This window comes from Staurois parvus, unplaced genomic scaffold (assembly GCF_062004578.1).
Source record: "Staurois parvus isolate SC_StPar_1 unplaced genomic scaffold, SC_StPar_1.0 ptg000340l, whole genome shotgun sequence".
Taxonomy (NCBI): Eukaryota; Metazoa; Chordata; class Amphibia; order Anura; family Ranidae; genus Staurois; species Staurois parvus.
In genome coordinates this window covers 4,978,186-5,000,999 of record NW_028318136.1, presented here as the reverse complement: position 1 = coordinate 5,000,999, position 22,814 = coordinate 4,978,186, and the positions used below count along the sequence as shown (strand labels likewise).

Sequence of the window (22,814 nt, the reverse complement as noted above, 5' to 3'; positions counted from 1 at the left end):
CACCTATGACAAATGGGTCATACAAGATCTGGCATTGCTTGTTATTTCTCAATAACATGCCACCCCAGATCTCCTACAGCTCAAGGACAAGATCAGGAGGTCTTTGGTTGATATGCACAAAACAAAGAAAACAAAGCTATCCAACGATGATTAAAATGGCAGTATGGGATACAAAGACACCTAAATCCAATTGCCATAAAATATATTGATGTTCATCATCCAAAAACAGGGTGGGAGGTGTTAACGTTGTAGAACCATCCTGTTCTAGTCACATAATCCCATCTTTGGTATAAGGAAGTCTGCATGCGTGTCAATTTCCCAATTTACATGGCTAAAGTTGTGAATTGTTATTAATCACTGGAGTGGATATGTTAAAATAGCATTATATATGGAAGACAGACTTTGGAAGGCAGTAAAGTGCACATTATGGACAAAGAGGACAACTAGTTCACAAGAGGTGCGAAAGAGGCCATCTACGTCAAACTGGAACAACCATTTGTTGGGTGAAGACCATCCACACCAACTGCCTTCTGCATATACTGTAATACTGATTTAAAATCTCAACCCTGGCAATTAGACAACAGTTCATACCTTCAGCAAATGTAAAATGAGGAATTAATATCCAGGCTTCTTGAAACCAAAGATTGGATTATGTAACTGGGCAAGGATAGGTATTCCCATCCTTTTCTTAGGCAACCAGCATCTACACATTTTATGGTGATCAGATTGAGGTATTGGTGTGTAGATATAAATGTTGGGATATCTACATGGCACTGAATGGAACAGAGGAATTAGCTTGGAGAAGCTATGCAACATCTTCAACATTGCAGAACAAGTTCAGGTGAAAGTCTACTAATGGCTTTAGATACACTATATTGCCGAAAGTATTGGGCCAGCTATCCAAATCATTGGATTCAGGTGTTCCAATCACCTCCATGGCAACAGGTGTATAAAATCAAGCACCTAAGCATGCTGACTGCTTCTACAAACATTTGTGAAAGAATGGGTCGCTCTCAGGAGCTCATCGAATTTAAGCGTGGTACCGTGATAGGTTGCGATCTGTGCAATAAGTCCATGTGTGAAATTTCCTTGCTATTATATAGTCCACGGTCAACTGTTAGTGGTATTATAGCAAAGTGGAAGCAACTGGGAAAGACAGCAACTCAAAATGACAGAGCGGGGTCAGCGCATGCTGAAGTGCACAGTGAGCCAACTGTCTGCAGAGTCATTACTTACAGACCTTCCAACTTCATGTGGCCTTCAGATTAGCACAACAGCAGTGCATAGAGAGCTCATGGAATGGGTTTCCATGGCTGAGCAGCTGCATCCAAGCCTTACATCACCAAGTGCAATGCAAAGTGTCGGATGCAGTGGTGTAAAGCACCACTGGATTCTAGTGCAGTGGCGATGCTCTCTAGAGTGATGAATTGCACTTCTCTACCTGGTAATCAGATGGACATGTCTGGGTTTGGCGTTGGCCAGGGGAACGGTACTTTCCTGACTGCATTGTGCCAAGTGTAAAGTTTGGTGGAGAGGGGATTATGGTGTGGGGTTGTTTTTCAGAGGCTGGCCTTGGCCCCTTAGTTACAGTGAAGGGAACTCTTAAGGCATACCAAGACATTTTGGACAATTTCATGCTCCCAACTTTGTAGGAACAGTTTGGGGATGGCCCCTTCTGGTTCCAACATGACTGCACACCAATGCACAAAGCAAGGTCCATAAAGACATGGATGAGTGAGTTTGGGGTGGAGGAACTTGACTGACCTGTACAGAGTCCTGACTTCAACCCGATAGAACACCTTTAGGAGCAGTGACTGCAAGCCAGGCTTTCTCGTCTGACTTTAAAGCCTAACCTCACAAATGTGCTTCTAGAAGAATGGTTGAACATTCCCATAGACACACTACTTAACCTTATGGACAGCCTTCCCAGAAATGTTGAAGTTATTATAGCTGCAAAGGGTGGGCCAACTCAATATTGAGCTCAATGGACTAAGACTGAGATTCCAGTAAAGCTCATGTGTGTTTAAAGGTAGACGTCCAAATATTTTTGTCAATACAGTGTATATTTTAACCAATGCCTTCACTTTTTTTGAACTTATAGACCTCCTTCCAATGAACACAACTTCACCACCCTTACTGGCCATCTCACTCAGTAACATTGCCTGGTCTGGTGAATTACTAAGCTGCTTTCCTGTTATTTATTTAACTTCACAAAAGTTCACAAAAGCACCGCAGATATCACTACTTCTGGGAACTGATAGGGTCCATTCCTGAACATATTTCTTCATCACTCAATGTGGTTGATTTCATTGATAAACTTTTAGATACCTTACTTCTATCTACAAAAATAGCTTCCAGTCTCAGAATTGTTTTTCCATGGCACAAAATGACTTCCCACCAGGGGCGGACTGACAACTCATGGGGCAATAGGGGATCATGGGGCCCCTGTGTCCTTGCCCACACTCAAAAAAGCCAATAAAAAAGGGGCATTTCATGGAGCCCCCTACTGACCCCGGGCCCTTGGGCAGCGCCCGAGTGCTCGAATGGTCAGTCCGCCCCTGCTTCCCACACTGCACATAGGTTATCAGCCCAATTTAAATCCAACATGTTCAGATAATAAAAACAACTGTTTTTTATCTTGTTATCTTTTAACGTGACTAAAAGTTATGGTAAATGATTATGCATAGGAACGTGTGGTAAGATTTGTGGTAACACAAAGCTCTACAAAATGTCTAAACCACTGATGTATGATTCATTTTGGGATTCTGGGTTAGGGTGGGGGGGAGGTAAGGACCTAGAAAATTGTGTCTTTTGTTGCCATCTAGAGACAGAAGTTGTGTACTATGCCTGCTGCTATATTTCATCATCTATCAGAGGATTTAGCCCAGTCCACCCTCCTTCTCAATGCAATCTATCATTTACTACAGCAGATCCCCAGATTCTACTGAAATATGTTTCTCTGGTTAAAACCATCTGATTTTGGGTGGGTCTGCATTACCACAGTGTTTTTCAGTCTGAGCCAGGATGTGTTTTTATTACAACATAATTTTACGCATGTAATGTACCCATCCCTGTACAAAATGATTAGTAATAAAGTGATGAATACGCTATAAAACAGCTGTGCTATATCATGTAAAAAAAGGAGTAAATAAACGGCTCAAATGTTTAAAAACAATTGATAAAACTCTTTAAGATTTTTACAAAACAGTGAATGTGCTTCTTATACAAATCAACTCATTTCATACTTTAGGATTTATTTGTTATATATGTTTAACAATATTTTTGATACCTTATGGAGGTTATTTATTAAAACTGGAGAGTTCAAAATCTGGTGCAGCGCTACAGAGAAACCAATCAGCTTCAAGGTTTTATTGTCAAAGTTTGATTGAACAAGCTGAAATTAGAAGCTGATTGGCTACCATGCACAGCTGCATCAGATTCTGAGTCTCCTATATGTAATATGAAAACCTAAGGCTAGGTTCACATCTGTGCAGGTGGTGCCACTGCGGATCCGCATGAAAATTCGTGCAGCCGCACCACCCGCACAGAGGAATGTGGACCCGCAGGCGGGTGCCATTAGTTCTAATGGCACGCCGCCCGCACTGGAAATCACAACTGTACTGGGAACCGAGGTTCCCATGTGGGCTGCGGTTTCCAAAGACTTGCAGACTTCTTCCCTGCATGCTACAGGGCACAGGAGTCCATTCAAATGAATGGGCTCTCGTGCCCTCGCAAAACGCGGCCCGCACTGCCGCATATATGTGAACCTGGGGTAAGGTACATAGAAAGTTTGGTTTTAAAAATTCTCCTCCTCTTGGCAGCAGGGTTTTGGCAGGAAAAACACCTGACGAATAGTTTAGGTGCGTTTACAGGCATCAAGAGCTTGGGTGTTAATTAATTTCATTGGCCACAATAATCATTTTTTTAATCAATGCTCAAGCATGGAGTGTTTAGACGCGTTTACACGTGTCAAGAATTTTTTCTGCCAAAATGCTGCTGCTCCAGGATGCACTGGCCCTGGGGGTTTTTTTCTGCCTGTAAACACCCCTGCCACTAAAAGCTGCTAAAAGTCTATGTGTGCATGGACACATAAAATAACATGGAGGGGCGTTTGGAAGCAGTACAACAAAAAACCAAAAACCGCATGACTCTCCTAAAAGTGGATGCAAAAACGCTCTGTGTGCATGAGGCCTAAGAATAAAATCTTGTTTTTCTATTTTATTATTATTATGTTATTATTTATTTATCCTGCAAGAAATCTAGCGAGCCGATAGCTTGCTCTGCTCTTTGCCTGTGCTGCAAATAAAGCTCTAGCAGTGTTACCAGCTTTGCTTAGTTCATCTCTGCAAACTACAGAACACCTCCTGCAATGGTATATATAAGAGAAGAGGGGGATGTGTTCTGTAATCTGAACACACTTCATGTCCAAGGGTGACAATGTTGCTCTTCCACTGATACAGTACAGTGACTGAGAGTAGGGAAGTAGGTGTATAACTAGCTGGATCACTAGATGAAAATAAAGAGAAAAAAGTCTGAAAATAGAAAGCTAATGCAGCCACCACATCTAAGGACTGGTAAACTGAAGTATTTTTTATTTTAGTTTTTGGTTTTAGATACACTTCAGGGCAGGACAGTATGTTTATCAACTTTGTAAACTGCATGACTGCACCATAGATAGGCTTGTCCACTCCTACTTCCACCATTACCGATCCATACCACTCCCCACCCCTTAACCAAATAAACTTTACAAAAAACATGACACCATTTGGAGTAAAATGGCCAACATGGCCTTTTATTAACAACTTCACATTTTAAATACATCAACCGTTCCTTATAACGGAAACCAAAGAATTGTTGTTGGTCTTCGAAGGCACCCCCAAACGATCCAAAATGCACCTGCGGACAACCCTATACACTAGGCCTCCAGCCGCAACCAACCAGCTCGGAGACAACCATACCGTCCGCAGTGCAGCACCACCACCTTCCAGTTAAACCTTGGTTAACTGGGAATGTCCACCGGGCCCCCATACCACCGATGGGTCCCACACCATTGTTTTACCTTCCAAGATGAGAACCGCCTCCAAAGACCAACAACTGCCTGCGAACCAACATAACACCCCCTTTTTTTTTTTTTCTTTTCCTTCCCCCCGGGAGGGACCCAATACCCAACCAAACAGGGAGGGTGGGAGGGAAGCTCTGGTCCTTCCTCACGTCCAGCTCCACTGACGCCCCCTCCACAGAACCCCCCACCCTAAGGTGCCACAGACCCCTCCTACACTCCACCTCTGCCAACCAGATAATCCCACAATCAACTCCCAACCCCTGGAGCTAACTGTAACTCTTTCCGTTCCCCTTCACCACTCTGGGCCTAGTCATGCATGCTCTGCGCTATTTTCATTCTTCCTTATCCGCTACGGGCATTTCTTTATTTGCTCTTCTTCATAATGCTTGCACCAGCTTTATGAGTGTCTATTGTAGTAAGAAAAGTTTATGTTTTGCTTGCTGACATTGGCACAGCAAAGTAAAGCTGTCTACACATGCCTGCAATGGACTATAAGCAGACACAATTATTTGTCAGAAGTACTCAAAAGGCAACAGGCAGATTTATCACACTAGGCAGGACATGCACTTTTAGGTCAGTTATGAAAGTATAAAAGTGTTAAAACAGAGACTGTTTGTTGATCTCTGCTCCTGTCTGTCTTGTCGTCACAGGTGTGTGTCTGCAGAATACGGAGAATGAGGGTTACCCGTCACCAGTGGTCATTCTGCCATTCATGAAACATGGAGATCTGCACAGCTTTCTGCTATACTCACGGCTGGGTGATGCCCCATTGGTAGGTATATGGTCTGACACCTCCCTTTGGACTTATAGGACTCTGTGTATAGCCTGAGATTGGTATTCAAAGGGGCTTCACAAAGATGTAGGCATTCATTTAGATCAGGGGTCTCCACATTTTCTAAACAAAGGGCTAGTTTACCGGCCTTCAGACTTTAGGGAGCTAGACTGTGGCCAGTGGGAGTAGAGAATGTTCTGGTGTCAGAGGGAGTAAACAATGCCCCATCTTTGGTATTTGGGGGAGGAATAGTGCCCCATCATTGGTGTCAGTGTGAGGAATAGTGCCCCATCATTGGTCGTAATGGGAGGAATACTGCCCCATCATTGTTATCAGTGGGAGGCATAGAGCCCCATCATTGGTATCAATGGGAGGCATAATGCCCAATCACTGCTATCAGTGGAAGGCATAGTGCCCCATTATTTGTATCAGTGGGAGAAATAGTGCCCCATTATTTGTATCAGTGGGAGGAAAAGTGCCCTGTCATTGGTGTCAGTGGGAGGAATAGTGCCCCATCACTGGTATCAGTGTGAAGCATAGTACCCCATCATTGGTATCAGTGGGAGGAATAGTGCCCCATTATTGGTATCAGTGGGAGGAAAAGTGCCACGTCAATGGTGTCTGTTGGAGGAATAGTGCTCCATCTTTGGTCTCTGTGAGAGAAATAGTGCCCCACTGTTGCTGTCAGTTGGGGGAATAATGCCCTAAGGGCCAGATAAAAGCAAGCAAAGGGCCACATCTGACCCCTGGGCCACAGTTTGGAGACCGCTGATTTAAAGGATGTAGGCATTAAATTAAACACAGGTGTTGCTTTAACCAACTTTATGCCGAGTTCTTAGGACAACCTCTTTATAAACATAATGGTCTTATTAAATAAAGAAACATATTTACAGTATATATATGTATATATATGCTGCATGCCTATACTGACACCATCTTACTTATCATTTAACAGTTCCTTCCAACACAGACGCTGGTGAAGTTCATGACTGATATAGCTAGTGGCATGGAGTACCTGAGCAGCAAGAACTTCATCCATAGAGACCTGGCGGCCAGAAACTGCATGTAAGGACCAAGAGAGGGAAGGAATGTTTGTTCTGGCCACCTGTTCTATGCTGGGACTAGATTGTTTCTTTGAATGTTACCAAACTGCCTGAAATAAGAACAGTTTTTTCTGTTGCCTGGCAAAATATTGACTTCCTTTCATTCCTCAACCATTGTCCATTCTGAGTTTAACTCTAATTGGTTTATATATTACATGTTATTTTTTAGCATTGATAGATGGGGCCCAGAGGTATTTCAACCCAGCATAGTAGACTAACACAGGCATGGAAATACTGTCAGAGCCATCAGACCCATCAGCCCTTACAGAAATTTCCATTTTCCCAGTGTGTTCCTGTAGGCCAGGCTTGTTATCCAAGATTCTGCCCTACTTTTCTTACATGGCTCTCAGCACAGAAATCTCAACCACCTTTAAAGCTCACCTTCTTTTCCTCCGTACATACTGTATGCGTTAGTTGGCAAGAGGTTACCTTGTTCCTGCTACATTGTTTATAATGGTTTGATTTTCTCCACTGTACACTCTTGATTTGTTGGGTCTTTACAATTTCTCTTTTCTTAATTTCACTTCTCATCCATCACCCATTAAGAGCTTTATTTTACTTTGCTGCTAAAAATACAGGTTGCCCATAAACAGTGGAGTCAGGCATTTTGCAAGCCAAAGTAGAATCAGCCTATCAAATTCTTAAGATTCATGGATCCTCTACATTACATATATTTTACTACTGACCTCCAACTTCTCATATGTCTTTTACATCATTTCTCATTATTCATGTTGCCTCCACCCAGGTTGAACGAGAACATGAATGTCTGTGTGGCAGACTTCGGCTTGTCCAAGAAAATTTACAATGGAGATTATTACCGCCAAGGCCGGATTGCCAAAATGCCAGTCAAATGGATTGCCATAGAAAGTCTAGCAGACCGTGTCTACACCACCAAGAGTGATGTGGTGAGTACCAAATCCTACTGATAGAATAAGGGCCTGGGTCTTTGCAAGGACAATGTGATAGACAATATTGGGCAGTCTGTAGTCCTAGTTTTAGTTTGGGATAGATTTGGAAAGAGTTAGGATTTGTCAGATCTTTATTTCTTACTGTGATCCACCTTTCTCAACCTTTTTACATCAGAGGAACCTTTGAAAAATGTTCAGGTCTTAAGGAACCCCTGCTAAAGTTAAATATCTAGGGTCAGAGGAAAGAATGCCCTTTATTATAGTGGCTAGTAGGAATAATACTCCCCCCTCCCCCCTTACAGTGGTGGATAGAATGCCACCTTTACTGACATCTAAAAAGTTTATTGGAGTCATGTTACTGGCTCTGCCAGGTGGTTTTGGTTCTGAAACTAATACAGAAACCATCAAGTGGAAGGTCGGTCAGCTACAGCTCATACAAAGACAGCAAAATAAAAATGTTATAAAGTACAAACTGAAAATTGAAAAGTGAAAATTGATTAGAACCTCTGTCAGGTTTTTTATTGTGGTCTACATCTGAGGTTCCTCTCTATATGTCTCCTTTCGGGAGATCTTTTATTTCTGTTCCCAATGACTGATGCACCAAGACAAAGGGTAAGTCTTACCAAAAAGTGAAAATCTTACCAAGAGAGACACTGACAAGAAAAATAAGTTTTACATTTTCCCCATTCTATATGCTTGAGGTGATTGTAGCCATATTAGTGCATTTGCGGCAGAAACAATTGAGTACTGTCCGTGATACTTTTTTTATTTGCACTAACAAACAATTTTGAGGACAAGCTTTCGTGGAGTGTCCCCTTCTTCAGGTCAAAGCAGTACTGCTTTGACCTGAAGAAGGGGACACTCCCCAAAAGCTTGTCCTCAAAATTGTTTGTTAGTGCAAATAAAAAAAGTATCACGGACAGTACTCAATTGTTTCTGCCCCATTCTATATGAACTAAAACCCTTGGTTGGTTGGTTATGGTGCTGTAGTTAGAAACAATGAGATGAATTCAAGTACTGCTTGCAATTTATATCCACCTATCAGGCAATGTAGGGCTTCCTTAACAATTGTTCTGACTGTTGGAAGCATTCTTTATCACCAGTATAGATTTTCCATTGTGTAGTAAAAGGGATAAACAAAACCACAAATACAGAACTAAAACACACCCATGCATGGATTCAGAAAGAAGAAAATTTCATATCCCAGAGGGTCAGAGATGTGCAAAAAAATAGACAAATGTCTCATCAGCCATGGTTCAGCAAGAATTTTGCCCGTCTCTGGCTGACCTAAGTATGTGATGATGTCATGGAATCTGGAACTCTTCAACTTAAGTGGAAAGAGAAATAAACATGACTCCTCCAGCCAATCAGATATACTTGTGAAATGTATAATATTTCCAAAATTGCTGCATTTATCAGTGAGATCATATGATTTCAGATTGCACAAGATTTTTATAGCTGCTTCTTGTTATTTTAACACCAGTACAGCGGGTCCTCAATTACCTTCAAGATTGGGTTCCAAGAGTCACATGAACTTCAACTTTTGCCTAAAGTATTACTAAACCCAGGACCCTGCATTCACTATATCTGGTCTCCCACAGTACACAGAAATTACATTATTTTGCTAAATATAAACTGCTAAATACCTTTTCTCATCAGCAGTATATATCAGTCTTACAGCTTCTATCAGTGTTTGGCCAAGCTCTGGTTAAAGCATGTAGGAGGAGTTTTCATTATGCTATGACTGTCCTATGAAGCTGCATAACCCCTGACCCTCTGTCCGGACAGTGCTGATTGACCCTGTGCTGATTACGCCCTCCCAAAGAAAAAAATACTCTCTAGCAATAAGCACTAAACTGAGCATGTGCAGAGTGTCTCCTATAGCTCTGTATTATCAGTAGATGGATTGGGGAAAGTAGAAGAAAGGGAGGATCAGGAAAGACAGGATTAAACAGCCTTTTTACACAATGTGGAGGATTAACCCCTTAGGCTCCACAGTGAGTATAACAAGCATGCTTTACTGCATAAACTGACTGATTTTACTGTTGTGGGTTTAGTGACACATTAATACAAAATAGTTTTTTTTAGTGAAACAGTTGTAATGACTTGCCTTACTTATACTATATTGAATTGAAACAGGTTCACTTTATAATGTTCGCTTCACGAGTTCCTTACCCCCACCTTCCCACTGATCCCCTGCCCATGTGCACCTTTCCCTTTTTTGCTAATCTCAAACAAATCAGAGGTGGCTGTCACATTTTCTTTAATGGATTTTGTACAGACACACACTGGAAGTCTTTAGCTGCCTTGTAAAGGTGATGTCTAATCTTCTGGAATGAAGTCAACGCTTTAAATGGGCCATGATGCCCAAGGCCTGTAGGAGGGGGTCAAGATCATATGGCACTTTTATTGACATTATGGGGAGCCTGTCCTACCAGTTGGTAACAGTTTAATCACAGTTTTGGGGCACTAATGAAGCATGCCCCAGAGCAAGACAGCATTGTATATACGTAGCAACTGGGCATTATGGCCCACTTGCCCTGCTGCCACACATACATGCATATTGCTGTCGTTATGGGATTAAGGAAGAAATGAGCCTGATCTATGTTAGTGCATTGCTCTACATGTCCCATGGTTGGGAAACTCAGATAGTTTAGAGTTAGGGACCATACTTATCAGAGGAATCTTGATGCGGCAGTCCGGCTTCTACATGTATTTGTATTTATAAGGTGTGACATTTTAATTCCCTGAATGTGTAGCACTATGGTGGTGAGTCACACAATCATTCGCACTTGAGCGTGTTCTGACATGTTCTAACTTGCACTCGCCTGGGTCGTAGACCAGTTGAATAAGTCTTTACCAAGTAGTAGAAGAAATACCATGCATGTGCATTGCGCGATTTACCATCAAAGTTTATGCAAAAATTGGGAAAAGTGTGAGTGAAACTTTAGCTCTGTTACAACAGTTATCTGGTGAACATTCCATGAAGAAATCAGTGTTTTTGAATGGCATGATGGCATAGGCGGTTTAAGATAGAGCCAAAAGACGTCCACGATGACACAAAAAGTGGGCAGCTAAAAACGCAAAGTACAGATTCAGATTTGGAAAATGCAAAGGTTACAAGAATCTGATTGAAGGAAAAGACCAGAACTCTGGCCTGACAGGTGGCCCAGAAATGTATTTCGAAACTTGAACAACCACCCTTTTCCCCTGCAACTTTTGGCTGTTTCCAAAATGTAAAAAATGACTTAAAAGGACACAGATGATGACACATTCCGGAAAATGAATTCCAGGAATGTTTCCGTCAGTGGCACAGTCATCTAGAAAAAGTCATCACTTCACAAGGAAACTACTTTGAAGATGACAACAGCTGATAGTGTATAGGTAAGCAAACCTGTTTTTGGTTTTACAGTACATTCAGGGAATTAAATTGTCACACCTTGTATGCAACTAAAAAGTTTGCTTTTGACTTTTTTTCTATATTGCCCTACCCATGTGCACCTTTCAATAACAAGAAGTTAAAGGTTTTTTTCTTAACTCCCAGGAGGGGGGGGGAAGTAAAAGTGAGTATCTGTAATTGGAGGAGATTCCATTAATGTGAACTGGACGGGCAAAGCACTGATTGACTTCATTAAACCATGGTTATGGTCACCCCTGGCTTATAGTTATAGTTTGCCCCAACCCCTCTGTCACTCTTCAGGTAAAGAATATGAGGATAGGAGGAATAAAACATAAATATACTGAAGGTCATCATCATTTTGTATGCTAGCAACATATTTTAGAATGTGGACATTTGAAACGTGTAAATGGAAACCCTTTTTGAAGTGACTGACCTGCATGTCTTCTTTTTAGTGGTCCTTTGGTGTCACCATGTGGGAGATTGCCACAAGGGGTCAAACTCCTTATCCTGGGGTAGAGAACAGTGAAATTTATGATTACTTAAGACAAGGGAACCGGCTGAAGCAACCTCCGGATTGCCTGGATGGATTGTAAGTAATGTATTGCTGTACTATTCGCAATTCTGAAATTTAACCCATACACTGGTCAAAATTGTGGCAGTTTTGGAAGCATTTCATCAACTTTCCACCAAAAAATTGATCAAGTGGAATTAAATGGTCCTTGTAACTTTTTTTTCTGGTAACTAATCAAGAAGTCAAACGTTCATAATTGCTATGGAAATTAATACAATCCACTGGTCATCTTTTGACAAGCTTTCAAGTGGCAGTCAAAAGGTATTTTTGTATCAATTTCGACCCTGATTTTGATATTTTGGTTACTCAGAATTGGTAAATGAATGAAGAGATTGGTAGTAGAATGCGAGGGACCATTCAGTTCCATGTAACTGCTTTACTTTTAAGTTTGCTGCAAAATTGCCAAGTGCATGGCTGGTGCAAGGGGCAGCATTACTTTTGAACTTGAAAAGAACTTTGGAGTATTTATTAAAAATGATGTTATACAGTAAGTTGAAGCCATTGTTCACAGTAAAATGGGTGGGTAAACATTGGAAGATTCCCATATCCACACAAGCGATGTGGATTCAGGAATCTTCCCACTGCGCTATTGTATTCGAACAGCAGGGAGTCCCACCTCATCAGAGTACACTGATCAGCACTGCAGCCACCAGCACCTCTTTCTTAAACACAAGGATCAAAATTGGACCGGTTCCTTCTGAAGTGGACGAATTTCAATACTTGTATACCCAGCCTGGGATCAAACGATTTCTATAGGCACACTTTTCTGCTTATTACACTTTTTACAAATTTTATTAGGCCTTGTTCACACAGGGCGTACAATACCCTATGACCATACAGTAAAAGTGGCAGTTAGACCCTGTTCACATGGGGTGTACCAAAGCACGCCCATGGAAGGTCATGTTTACCCACAAGGGGATGCACAGGTGTTCCATGCATCCCCACGCTGGCAGTCCTATTTATATCTCTTGGGGCACAGTGGCTGCATGGATACAGCCGCTTTGTCCCAATATGGTATCTGTGTGGATGCAGGTGCGTGGCCGTGCACTCACACAGTGCTCATTAGGGGATGCACACCTGCACCAATATGGATGTTAAATTGGGAGCATCGGCTGTATCACAATTGACATCAATGGGGCTGCCTGAATGGGGATGCACAAAACACCAGTGTATCCTTGTGTCGCTAAACACGACCCTCCACAGGCGTACGCTTTAGTACTCTCCATTTGAACAGGGCTTAACTGCCACTTTTGTTGGACATCTTGGTTTGATAAAGGAAGCTAAAAAATAACAGACTTTATGTATGGATCAACAAGTTAATGTACAGGAAATAAAAAAAAACAAACAAAAGCAATGCAGCCATCAAATTTAGAGATTGGTGAGCTGCAACAGAATACATTTTTTGGGTTTAGATACACGAGGAAAAAGCAAGCATGTACTAAAGTCAGCAGAAAATGAAAGTTGTTTATTTGCACGTGGGTCAGAAAGTATTGAAGCCTTTAGAGCAATATAGCTCCCAAGCAATTCGCATTTCCACAAGCAAAAATCAGTAATGGCAGCATATTTTCAGCATAGGCTTCCTCTGAGAAAGAATACTTACAATGTTAATACATTAAAAAAAAATAAGGTTCGGTTGGATGTCCTGTTACTGCCACCCAGTGGGCATAAGGGATACTACATTTGTTATGGAGCTATGTGGGTCTGACAGCTCCTGTGGCTGGATGGGGCTGGGCGGTGCATCTAGCGCACTGGTGTCAAACTGGCAGCCCTCCAGCTGTTGCCAAACTACAAGTCCCATGAGGCATTGCAAGATTGATAGTTACAAGCATGACTCCCAAAGACAGAGGCATGATGGGACTTGTAGTTTCACAGCAGCTGGAGGGCCGCCAGTTTGACACCCCTGAATTATTACTGTATGTTTAGGGCAGTATGTGCCCACAGATGAATGCCCAGAAGGCAAGCAGTCTGCATTTTAGACATTCATTCCTGGGTGTATACTGACCTAAACGGAAACACAGCTGAGTGCATAAGCTAGCTCTGTCCAGCTGCAGCAGCTGAGAGATTGTCTTAGAGCTTGATAGGGTGCTGGCATTGGGACTGGACAGCACATCCGTGCACTCCACCCTTGGCTAAAATCTGAAATCTCATACACTGAGGCTAAACATCTTGATCGACGTGTATCAGGAGTATAACTACGAAACACGGAGCCCCTAAGCATGGAACCACCCGCCTCAATCCTCGTTCCCAACTAACTCTCTCTGTAGCAGCTGCCAGTGTCAGCATGTCACTGATCTTAATATGAAGTATGCCTGAGACAAGGAGACGCAGCAGGAGAGCAGGCAGCATAGTTAGTCTACTTGTTGGTGGGAGGTGGGCATCCAAGATGACCCCCAACGTGAACTGACCTTCTGGGCAATATGAAGCTTTTGCCCATGACTCTGCCCAATATGTGGATGGTGGTTGGAGACCAAACCCCCTCCTCAACCTCCTGGCTGCTTGACTTCACCCCCCCTCGAGAGATTTCCTGATGTTGGCCTCACCTCACTCAGGGTCTACAGCAAGGTGACATCAGCAGGACTCTTTTGAATCTCTTCAGAGTAGCATTGTGACCAAATAAGGCACACTGAGGCTGAATGTAGTTTAATTTCTTTTGCTGTAGAACATCAAGCAATGATATGGCTCTTTCGGGTTGCAGACCCCGACACAGTTCCATAGGCAGCATGTAAGGAACATTTGATATTAGGCCCTGCCAGAGGCTGCTGGTGTCTTCTGCCAAAGGGCACTCACCCCCTATAGTTCTTCTCCCCTTCTCTTCCAGTGATAGGTAGGGAAGGAACCAACTCCCGGGGTCTTCCTCTGAACTTTAACTGTCCCACTGGAGCTCTCCTTCTCTCTCAGGGCTACAGTGGGAAACTCAAGGGCACCCTGTCCTCCCCCCAGAGTTGGAAGGGCAGAAGCACAGCAACTAGATATTGCTTCTTCCACTTGCTCTCCAGTTTGACCCACCTCCCTCCCTAAATCCGGCTAGACTCCCAACCTTCTCCCAGGGGGAAGAGGCACCTTAAAGGGTACCTACTCTACCACCTACTGTACATGCTAGGACCTAGTGCTTTGGATAAAAGTTCTAGTTGTAGTAGCAACACTGGTAATAACAAAAATTAATGTTCTTGCGCACGGTTACTCTGTAACCATAATCCAAAGTTCTTTAAACTCTAGTTTCTTCTTTTATGCATTAGTCATATGCAAATGCCTTTTACTGCACAGAAGGGGACCTGTGGCTAGCAACAATCCTGAGGTCTGACTAAAGCACTTCTAAACTGGAAATTTGAAAAAAAAAATTCTTAACCGTCTGCGTAATGGGGACCCCATCCTACCCCAGGCCCTATAACAGCCGCATGAACTGCTATTGCTCTTGTTACTCCACTGAGTCGTAGACATTTATGGTAATTAGGATAGCTTGTATGTGTAATTGCTTGCTATTGAGTATCTTTAATACAGTACAAGCAGAGATTGTACAATAGGAACAACTAATGCTGCAGTGTACTGGCACATTAACTACTGTATCACATGGGCACAGTCTGTGGTACTTGTGTATAATCAACATATCATACAATTATTATAAGTAATTATATACAGTATACTGTCAAACCAAACATATATCGAACATTGGGACATTTGAGGTGCCAAAAAGAGATATACATGAACAAATTTATTCTGACTTTTTTTGTGACTTTTATATGTTTAGTTCATGTATATCACTTTTTGAAATTATATTGGGATGTTGGTGCCATTGATTTCTCCTCTGTCTCATATATATAACAACATATATACAGTATACTTAAACACAGGGTATTCTATCCACTATATCTCTTGGATACATGGTCTCTGAGAGTAATCCCTATGGTTTAATGGTAATAATTTTGGTGCCATTAATAGGAACAATACCTGTGGCAATAATGGCAATAGTCAAATGGCATTGATAGAAATAATCCACTGATAAGAATAATGCATGTGAAATTGATAGAAATAATATTGATGGCATTGAATGGCATAATCCTGTGGCCTTGGTAGAAATAATCCCTGTGTCATTGATTTGAATAATACATGTGGCAGTCATAGGAACAATCACTGTGGCAATCCGGAGTTATGAAACTTTAATATAGATGTACAATACATGTTTTGTAATAATTCTTCATCTAGATTTGTCTTAGATGTCTAAAGTGACAACTCAATTACCTATACACCTATGTTGGAAATTCTATAGACATCCCAGTTGATGAATGCCCACGATATTCCAGTATGCGATTGTCATGTTTGTTTTTAAAGACTGACAGCTATGCCATAATTGATATCAGATGGGTCAGATCAACAAGTGCCATCTGCTGTGGGTCAGAGCCAGCTGATGAAATTTTCCATTCCTGGTCTGAAAGTCATTAGACCGCATCCTGTTCTCTTGCTGGGAAGAAGCTGACAAAAGTTTGCCGACATTATTTTTTTGAAATCCAGGCCACATGTTTACTAGTAGTGAGTGGGTATATTGATACTGTGGTTTTATCCACAATAAAGTTTGTTGTCGTAAATTTCCTGATGTTATCCATAGTGAATCACCCAAAGCCACAGTGTCAAAGCTTCCTATGGTTGGCAGTGGTCTGAACATAGTAGACTAAATGTACTTTGAAAAACAAACTTGTGGTTGCACCTGCTGGATCCAATGACAATCTTTAGTCCTGACCTAGTTCAAGAATTAGCCTCATTGAGTTTCTGAGCACATCAAAACAGAACCTCTGACAGGATTTTATCTCTGTCCACATCCCTGTTGAGAAGATTCTCCTTTTGAGGTTCTGAGACAGTATACCAAATAAAAATTGCAAGATGACAGTTATAACCAGAGTATGCACATTAGGAATAATGGAGAACACCTGTTTTGTTGGCAGCTATCAAGGATGGGGTTTACCCTCTCTTTGGGAAGAGTTTCTCCCGCTTGCAGTCATGGCTTGTGTGGGGCACTTTCCCAAATATAGATTGAGACTTAAATAAAGACTTGAAAGGTTTAACCTTTCCCTTGGTTTCTAATATGTCTTGGAAACACAAGTGGTGAGATCTTCCATCATAGCTCCCAGCTTTGTTACCACCCACCTCTGACTTTTCAGTGTTCACATCTCTTTGGGATGTTCCCACTCTTTCTGTTGTATTTTTCATAATATAAAATACCAATTCAACAGAGAAAGCTCTCATTGAGGCTATATCAGGTATGCAGACCAAGGAACTCAAGCAAAGATATCTCACAAATAAAGTCTGCAACAATTATTTGAAAAAACGGGTAAACATTCAGCAAACTCCCGTTTAGGGTGCACTAATTTAAGGAACCTAGCAGAATGTTGCATCAATGTTTTTCATTTCTCTTATTCACTTACTATTGCTATGTACATTTAATAGAATAACTAGTCAAATATCATCTGATGTGAACAGTGCTGTTGTTTTTCCTCAAGGTATGAATTAATGTCCAGCTGTTGGCAGTTGAATTCTAAAGACCGTCCCACATTTGAGACCCTTCACAGGGAATTGGAGAAAATCCTCAAGAATTTACCCCCAGCCAAAGATCCTGATGAGATTCTCTATGTCAACATGGAAGAGCCTTATTCTTCTTCCTTCACTGACGAAGGGGAACTTGGAGCCGTTGGTGGTTTGGATGCAAAGGATTTTGGAGATGACATTTTCTCAAAGCCTAGTTCAGTCACTGCAGAGATTCACCAGCCTGAGAACACCAATCGGTATGTTATGTGCCCAGGACATGAAGCCACCCGCTTGCTTACAACAATGGATCATGCACGCTATAGTTCAACTGTGGAAGAAGGGACATTGGAAGAGTTGTTGGCTGGTCAAGGATTCAGATAATAAACTGAAACCTGAAAAAGTCTATTTTTACAAGACTCAGAATATTGACGTTATGTTTCTAACATTTTCATGGAGTTTTAGCCTTGTCATAGAGTACTTACTTTTTAACCAGCCATCCTCATTCCACAGAGGTATTACGTAGCAAAACGTCTCACTGGTCTTCCAACTATAGTCTCTTTATGCAATCACTGTTGTTAAAAAAGGAAATATATTACCTTAGTGCTTTCTGCGGACAGAGACTTGCGACCAAAGACCAAGTGTGACATCTAAGCAGCCATGATGGTGCTCTTACGAGAACTCTTTATAATTTGGTACGTACAACCATGTAAGGGAATATATATTAATGCTGAAATGATTAAGAGACTCACGCATTCCTATAACTTAGTGTTTCACAATTCCAGGACTGAAACAAAACAGGTACAGAACATTACAAGCTCCAGCACACTAAGATGAACTGAATATCTTCTTAATGGAGCTTCCAATTTGTTGATCCAAATGGGTCTACCAATTCAAAGCTGAATTTAATTGAAATATTTTTTTTAAAGGCACTTCATTGTTGTACTATTAGTCTTGTGTAGTCTTCCAGTTTCCATTAAATTGTTTTGAAGAAGGCAATTTGAGAATTGGTTGAAAGGCCATTAGTTCAACTATTACTTACAGTGACTTGGTTAAAAGAAACATGACTCCTTCCGATATTTCACAAAATTGTTTAAATAGTTAAACACATCTGCTTATAGAAACTTTCTACCTTCACTTCCTCAAGGCTGAACAATGGATACTGGAAATCTGAGTTTTCTGAATTGAGTCCTTTCACTGTGTGTGCCTTGTAAATATGTCAGTTGGGGGGTAATTATCGGGGCAAGTAAATATGTGGCTATCAGAAAACATCCAGACTGATCTCTGTTCTTACATTGACATTGATCATATATACACAGTTAGCCACATAATCTCTGTAGACCACAAATAATCTTAAAGACCTAGTAGGATATACACAGAGGTGTGTCACTTTCCTAGATGACTTCTTTGAGCACAGTATTAATCAGTATTATGATCACAATCTACACTGAGAAAGACATTGCACTATTTGTTTACTCTCTACCATGGCAATAAACTAATGCAGTCAGAGAATGATATTTAAGAAAAGGGATCTATTTTTGTATTGCTTTTACTGTTGGTGGAACGGATTTAATGTTTTTCTCCCTCTGTCTGTCACTCTGCAGTGGGAGGGACAAACTCCGTATCACATATCTCCCATGGTGTTACTCTATATTGGGATGAACAGACTCAAAGGGGTTTATTTACTAAAGCTTGAGAGTGCAAAATCAGGCTCACTTCTACATAGAAACCAATCAGCTTCTAAACTCAGCTTGTTCAGTTAAGCTTTGGCAATAAAACCTGGAAGCTAATTGGTTTCTGTGCAAAAGTGAGCTTGATTTTGCACTCTCCAGCTTTAGTAATTAAACCTCTGTTTCATAATTCTTGTCTATGCCACTTTAGAGCAGAAGACAGAGATTACCTTTCTCTATCTATGTCTCCTTGGTTTGGGAGGAACCATATTTTTTTTTTAATGCTTGTATTCTGTTTCCACATTTTGTATGAGAGTTACACAAGTGAAACCAGCTAAATGACACTGCCATATACCCAGAATCCCTTTGGCTTTCAACCTTCTTGTTCCTTTTTTTATTTCATTAGTCCTTACAGCCAGGATTATAACTTCTACAGCAGTTATTGGCCACATGTAGGCCTTCAGCTATGGAGAAACCTATAATTCCAGAAACTCATTTTAGTGAGTAGTCACAGGTTACCCAAATAACAAGCACATTCATTAAACTTTTAATAAGGTTGATTTGTTAAACCTGGAACAAAGGAAAGTGTTCATCCCATGTCAACTAAATTACTTCCTAATAGATAAACATACAAATCAGCCCCTGATGCACTCATGCCTGAATGGCTACATCCAAATATGTCCAAAGCTCAAAACCTCCACCTCTTTTTGTCCAGAAATCTGAAACAGTATTGAAGTATGACTACAAATTCGGTGTGTCCTCTTGCAGTATTCATTATAAAATGGGAGAGGAAAGTCCTCATGTCGCTGAATAGAGCACTATGACTGTTAGCTAGTACAATTTACGCTTTACCATCCTCGCTTTCAGATTGCCACTTGCTATTAATGACAATTCCACCAAAACTGATATTTAAGTTTGGGTGAGCACCAGTGGGTTTGAAAGCCCACTATCATCTGATATCTCTGAGGACTCTAATGGTAATATTTCTTGGTTGCTTGTTTCTGCATTTAAGGTGTATTTGTTTATTTTCTGTTATGGAGAATCCATTGGGGAACTTAACATCCATATTTTACTTTGAAGTGATTATGGTATGTGGACAAACTTGGAATCCTGGTGGGGTATGTATCTAATAGAGTCCCTGAAAGTTAAAAATACCAGCATGTGATTCTCCAACAACGATGGGAACTAAAATAGTGGCTATTAGTGGAGTTGGCCATTGCCATAGTACCATCCTCAATTACTTTTTGTGTTTGCCACAGGAACGTACAGTAAGAGAAGGAGGCATCTTAGAAAATGGGCCTTGTGTAATAGTGGAGGAAGGGACAAGTGTAGGACCAATCAGATTCTTAGCCTTAGTTTACTAACCTGCACTAGAAAAACGGCATGCAAAATCTATAGGTGTTAAGAACACTTCAATTCTCAATATCTCCAAGTTTACACCATACAGACTAGTGCTTGGTCCTGTGATGCTACAGATCACTAGTCAGTTGGCTGCATATTGTTATTATTTTTTTCAGCTGTCAAATGCTTGTGTGCACACAATGCAACACTGTTAAGAGCCAGTCCACCAAAACCTGATATTTAAGATATTGATGGACTTTTGGGCTGAATCACTCACTGGCTACTTATGGTTCTCAGGAACTCGTTAGCAAAGTGTTGTTTCCTGCTACATTATCCTCCAAATGATAATACAACATAAAAATCTTAAAGGGAGCAGTTATGTCCACAGCAGATGGACAAAGCTGGAAAATCAAGTACAGAAATCTTATCAATGGTGTCTAAAAATATAACAGCCAGAAGGCGTACGCCCACCAGAATCCTTCCATAACTGAATTGTGTGGGCTAACTGACAGTATGAATAATGGCATGAGTGCAATTTGATTAATTGTTACCACGTTAATGAAAATATATATGTGCAGTGAAACCTCTTTTTGGGACAAAGTGACATATGTTACAGATAAAATTATCCGTAAATAGAAAATTTTGTTACTTTTTTACGAGCAGTTTTGTTATAATGTACTGTATATACCTATTTTTTGTATAATAAATGAAATGCAACATATATATTTCTGTACACTTAGAAAAGCTTAAAATGGTCAAATAAATGCTTATTTTTCATCAGTTTAAGTTAGTCTTGGACTTTATTAAAAGGCCTACTATAGAGAAAAAAAAGTTGTCTGGTAACTGTATGAGAATACCGTATTTTTCGCTCCATAAGACGCACCTGATCATAAGACACACCTAGATTTTAGAGACAGAAAACAGGAAAAAAATATTCTAAACCAATGGACTGCAGACATAGTACAGGAGATGACCAGAGACTGCGGACACAGTACAGGGGATGACCAGAGACTGCAGACACAGTACAGGAGATGACCAGAGACTGCGGACATAGTACAGGGGATGACCAGAGACTGCGGACATAGTACAGGAGATGACCAGAAACTTTGGACATAGTACAGGAGATAACCAGAGACTGCGGACACAGTACAGGGGATGACGAGACTGCGGACACAGTACAGAGGATGACCAGAGACTGCAGACACAGTACAGGAGATGACCAGAGACTGCACACACAGTACAGGAGATGACCAGAGACTGAAGACACAGTACAGGGGATGACCAGAGACTGCGGCCACAGTACAGGAGATGACCAGAGACTGCTGACACAGTACAGGAGATGACCAGAGACTGCGGACACAGTACAGGAGATGACCAGAGACTGCGGACACAGTACGGGAGATGGCCAGAGACTGCGGACACAGTACAGGAGATGACCAGAGACTGCGAACACAGTACGGGAGATGACCAGAGACTGCGAACGCAGTACAGGAGATGACCAGAGACTGCGGACACAGTACAGGAGATGACCAGAGACTGCGGACACAGTATAGGAGATGACCAGAGACTGCGGACACAGTACAGGAGATGATCAGAGACTGCGGACATAGTACAGGAGATGGTCAGACTGCAGACATAGTACAGGAGATGACCAGAGACTGCAGACAGTATAGGGGATGACCAGAGACTGCGGACACAGTACAGGAGATGACCAGAGACTGGGGACACAGTACAGGAGATGACCAGAGGCTGTGGACACAGTACAGGAGATGACCAAAGACTGCGGACATAGTGCAAGAGATGACCAGAGACTGCGGACATAGTACAGGAGATGACCAGAGACTGCAGACATAGTACAGGAGATGACCAGAGACTGCATAGTACAGGAGATGACCAGAGACTGCGGACAGCACAGGAGATGACCAAAGACTGCAGACAGTACAGGAGATGACTGCTGACCTTTGGGGAGGGGGGGGAGCGGGTACCTGAATTTGACAGGTACCCGCTCTTACTTCCGCGGAGTTGTTCTTTGGTTAGTGTCCGCTCTGCAGTGGGACCTTACCTGTTCTTCTATCCAGCGCCGCGCTGTCTTCCCGGCTTCTGTAGTGGGGCGCTCGGCTTGACAGCTGGGTGCCCAATGCGCATGAGCAAGAAGCACTGCGCTTTGTGATTGGTCTGGCGGCTTCTGAGACCTGTCATGTGTCCCAGGTGCCGCCTTACCATTCACAAAGAGCACTGCTTCTCGCGCATGCGCACTGGGCACCCGGCTGTCAAGCTGAGCGCCCACACTACAGAAGCCGGGAAGACAGCGCGGCGCTGGATAGAGGAACAGGTAAGGTCCCGCTGCAGAGCTGAGTGGCCGGCCCTGTATTCTGACACGGCGGCGGTGGAAATACCGGACCGGTCGCTCCATATATTGGGGGGAAAAAAGTGCGTCTTATGGAGTGAAAAATACGGTAATTCCTGTAAGGTTGGT

At 41.9% G+C, this 22,814-nt stretch overlaps 1 protein-coding gene across 2 annotated transcripts in view; it reads left to right on the top strand.

The window, feature by feature from the left end:
• AXL (AXL receptor tyrosine kinase) overlaps nucleotides 1-21,124 on the top strand; it is a 128,487-nt gene extending 107,363 nt beyond the window's left edge. For both annotated transcript variants that reach the window (XM_089684266.1, XM_089684265.1), the window contains exons 16-20: nucleotides 5,713-5,834; nucleotides 6,790-6,899; nucleotides 7,683-7,842; nucleotides 11,698-11,834; nucleotides 17,306-21,124. In XM_089684266.1, the coding sequence (XP_089540392.1) occupies nucleotides 5,713-5,834; nucleotides 6,790-6,899; nucleotides 7,683-7,842; nucleotides 11,698-11,834; nucleotides 17,306-17,711 (935 nt within the window). In that variant the 3' untranslated portion in view covers nucleotides 17,712-21,124. The remainder of the gene's footprint in view (nucleotides 1-5,712; nucleotides 5,835-6,789; nucleotides 6,900-7,682; nucleotides 7,843-11,697; nucleotides 11,835-17,305) is intronic.
• The last annotated feature ends 1,690 nt before the right edge of the window (nucleotides 21,125-22,814 follow it).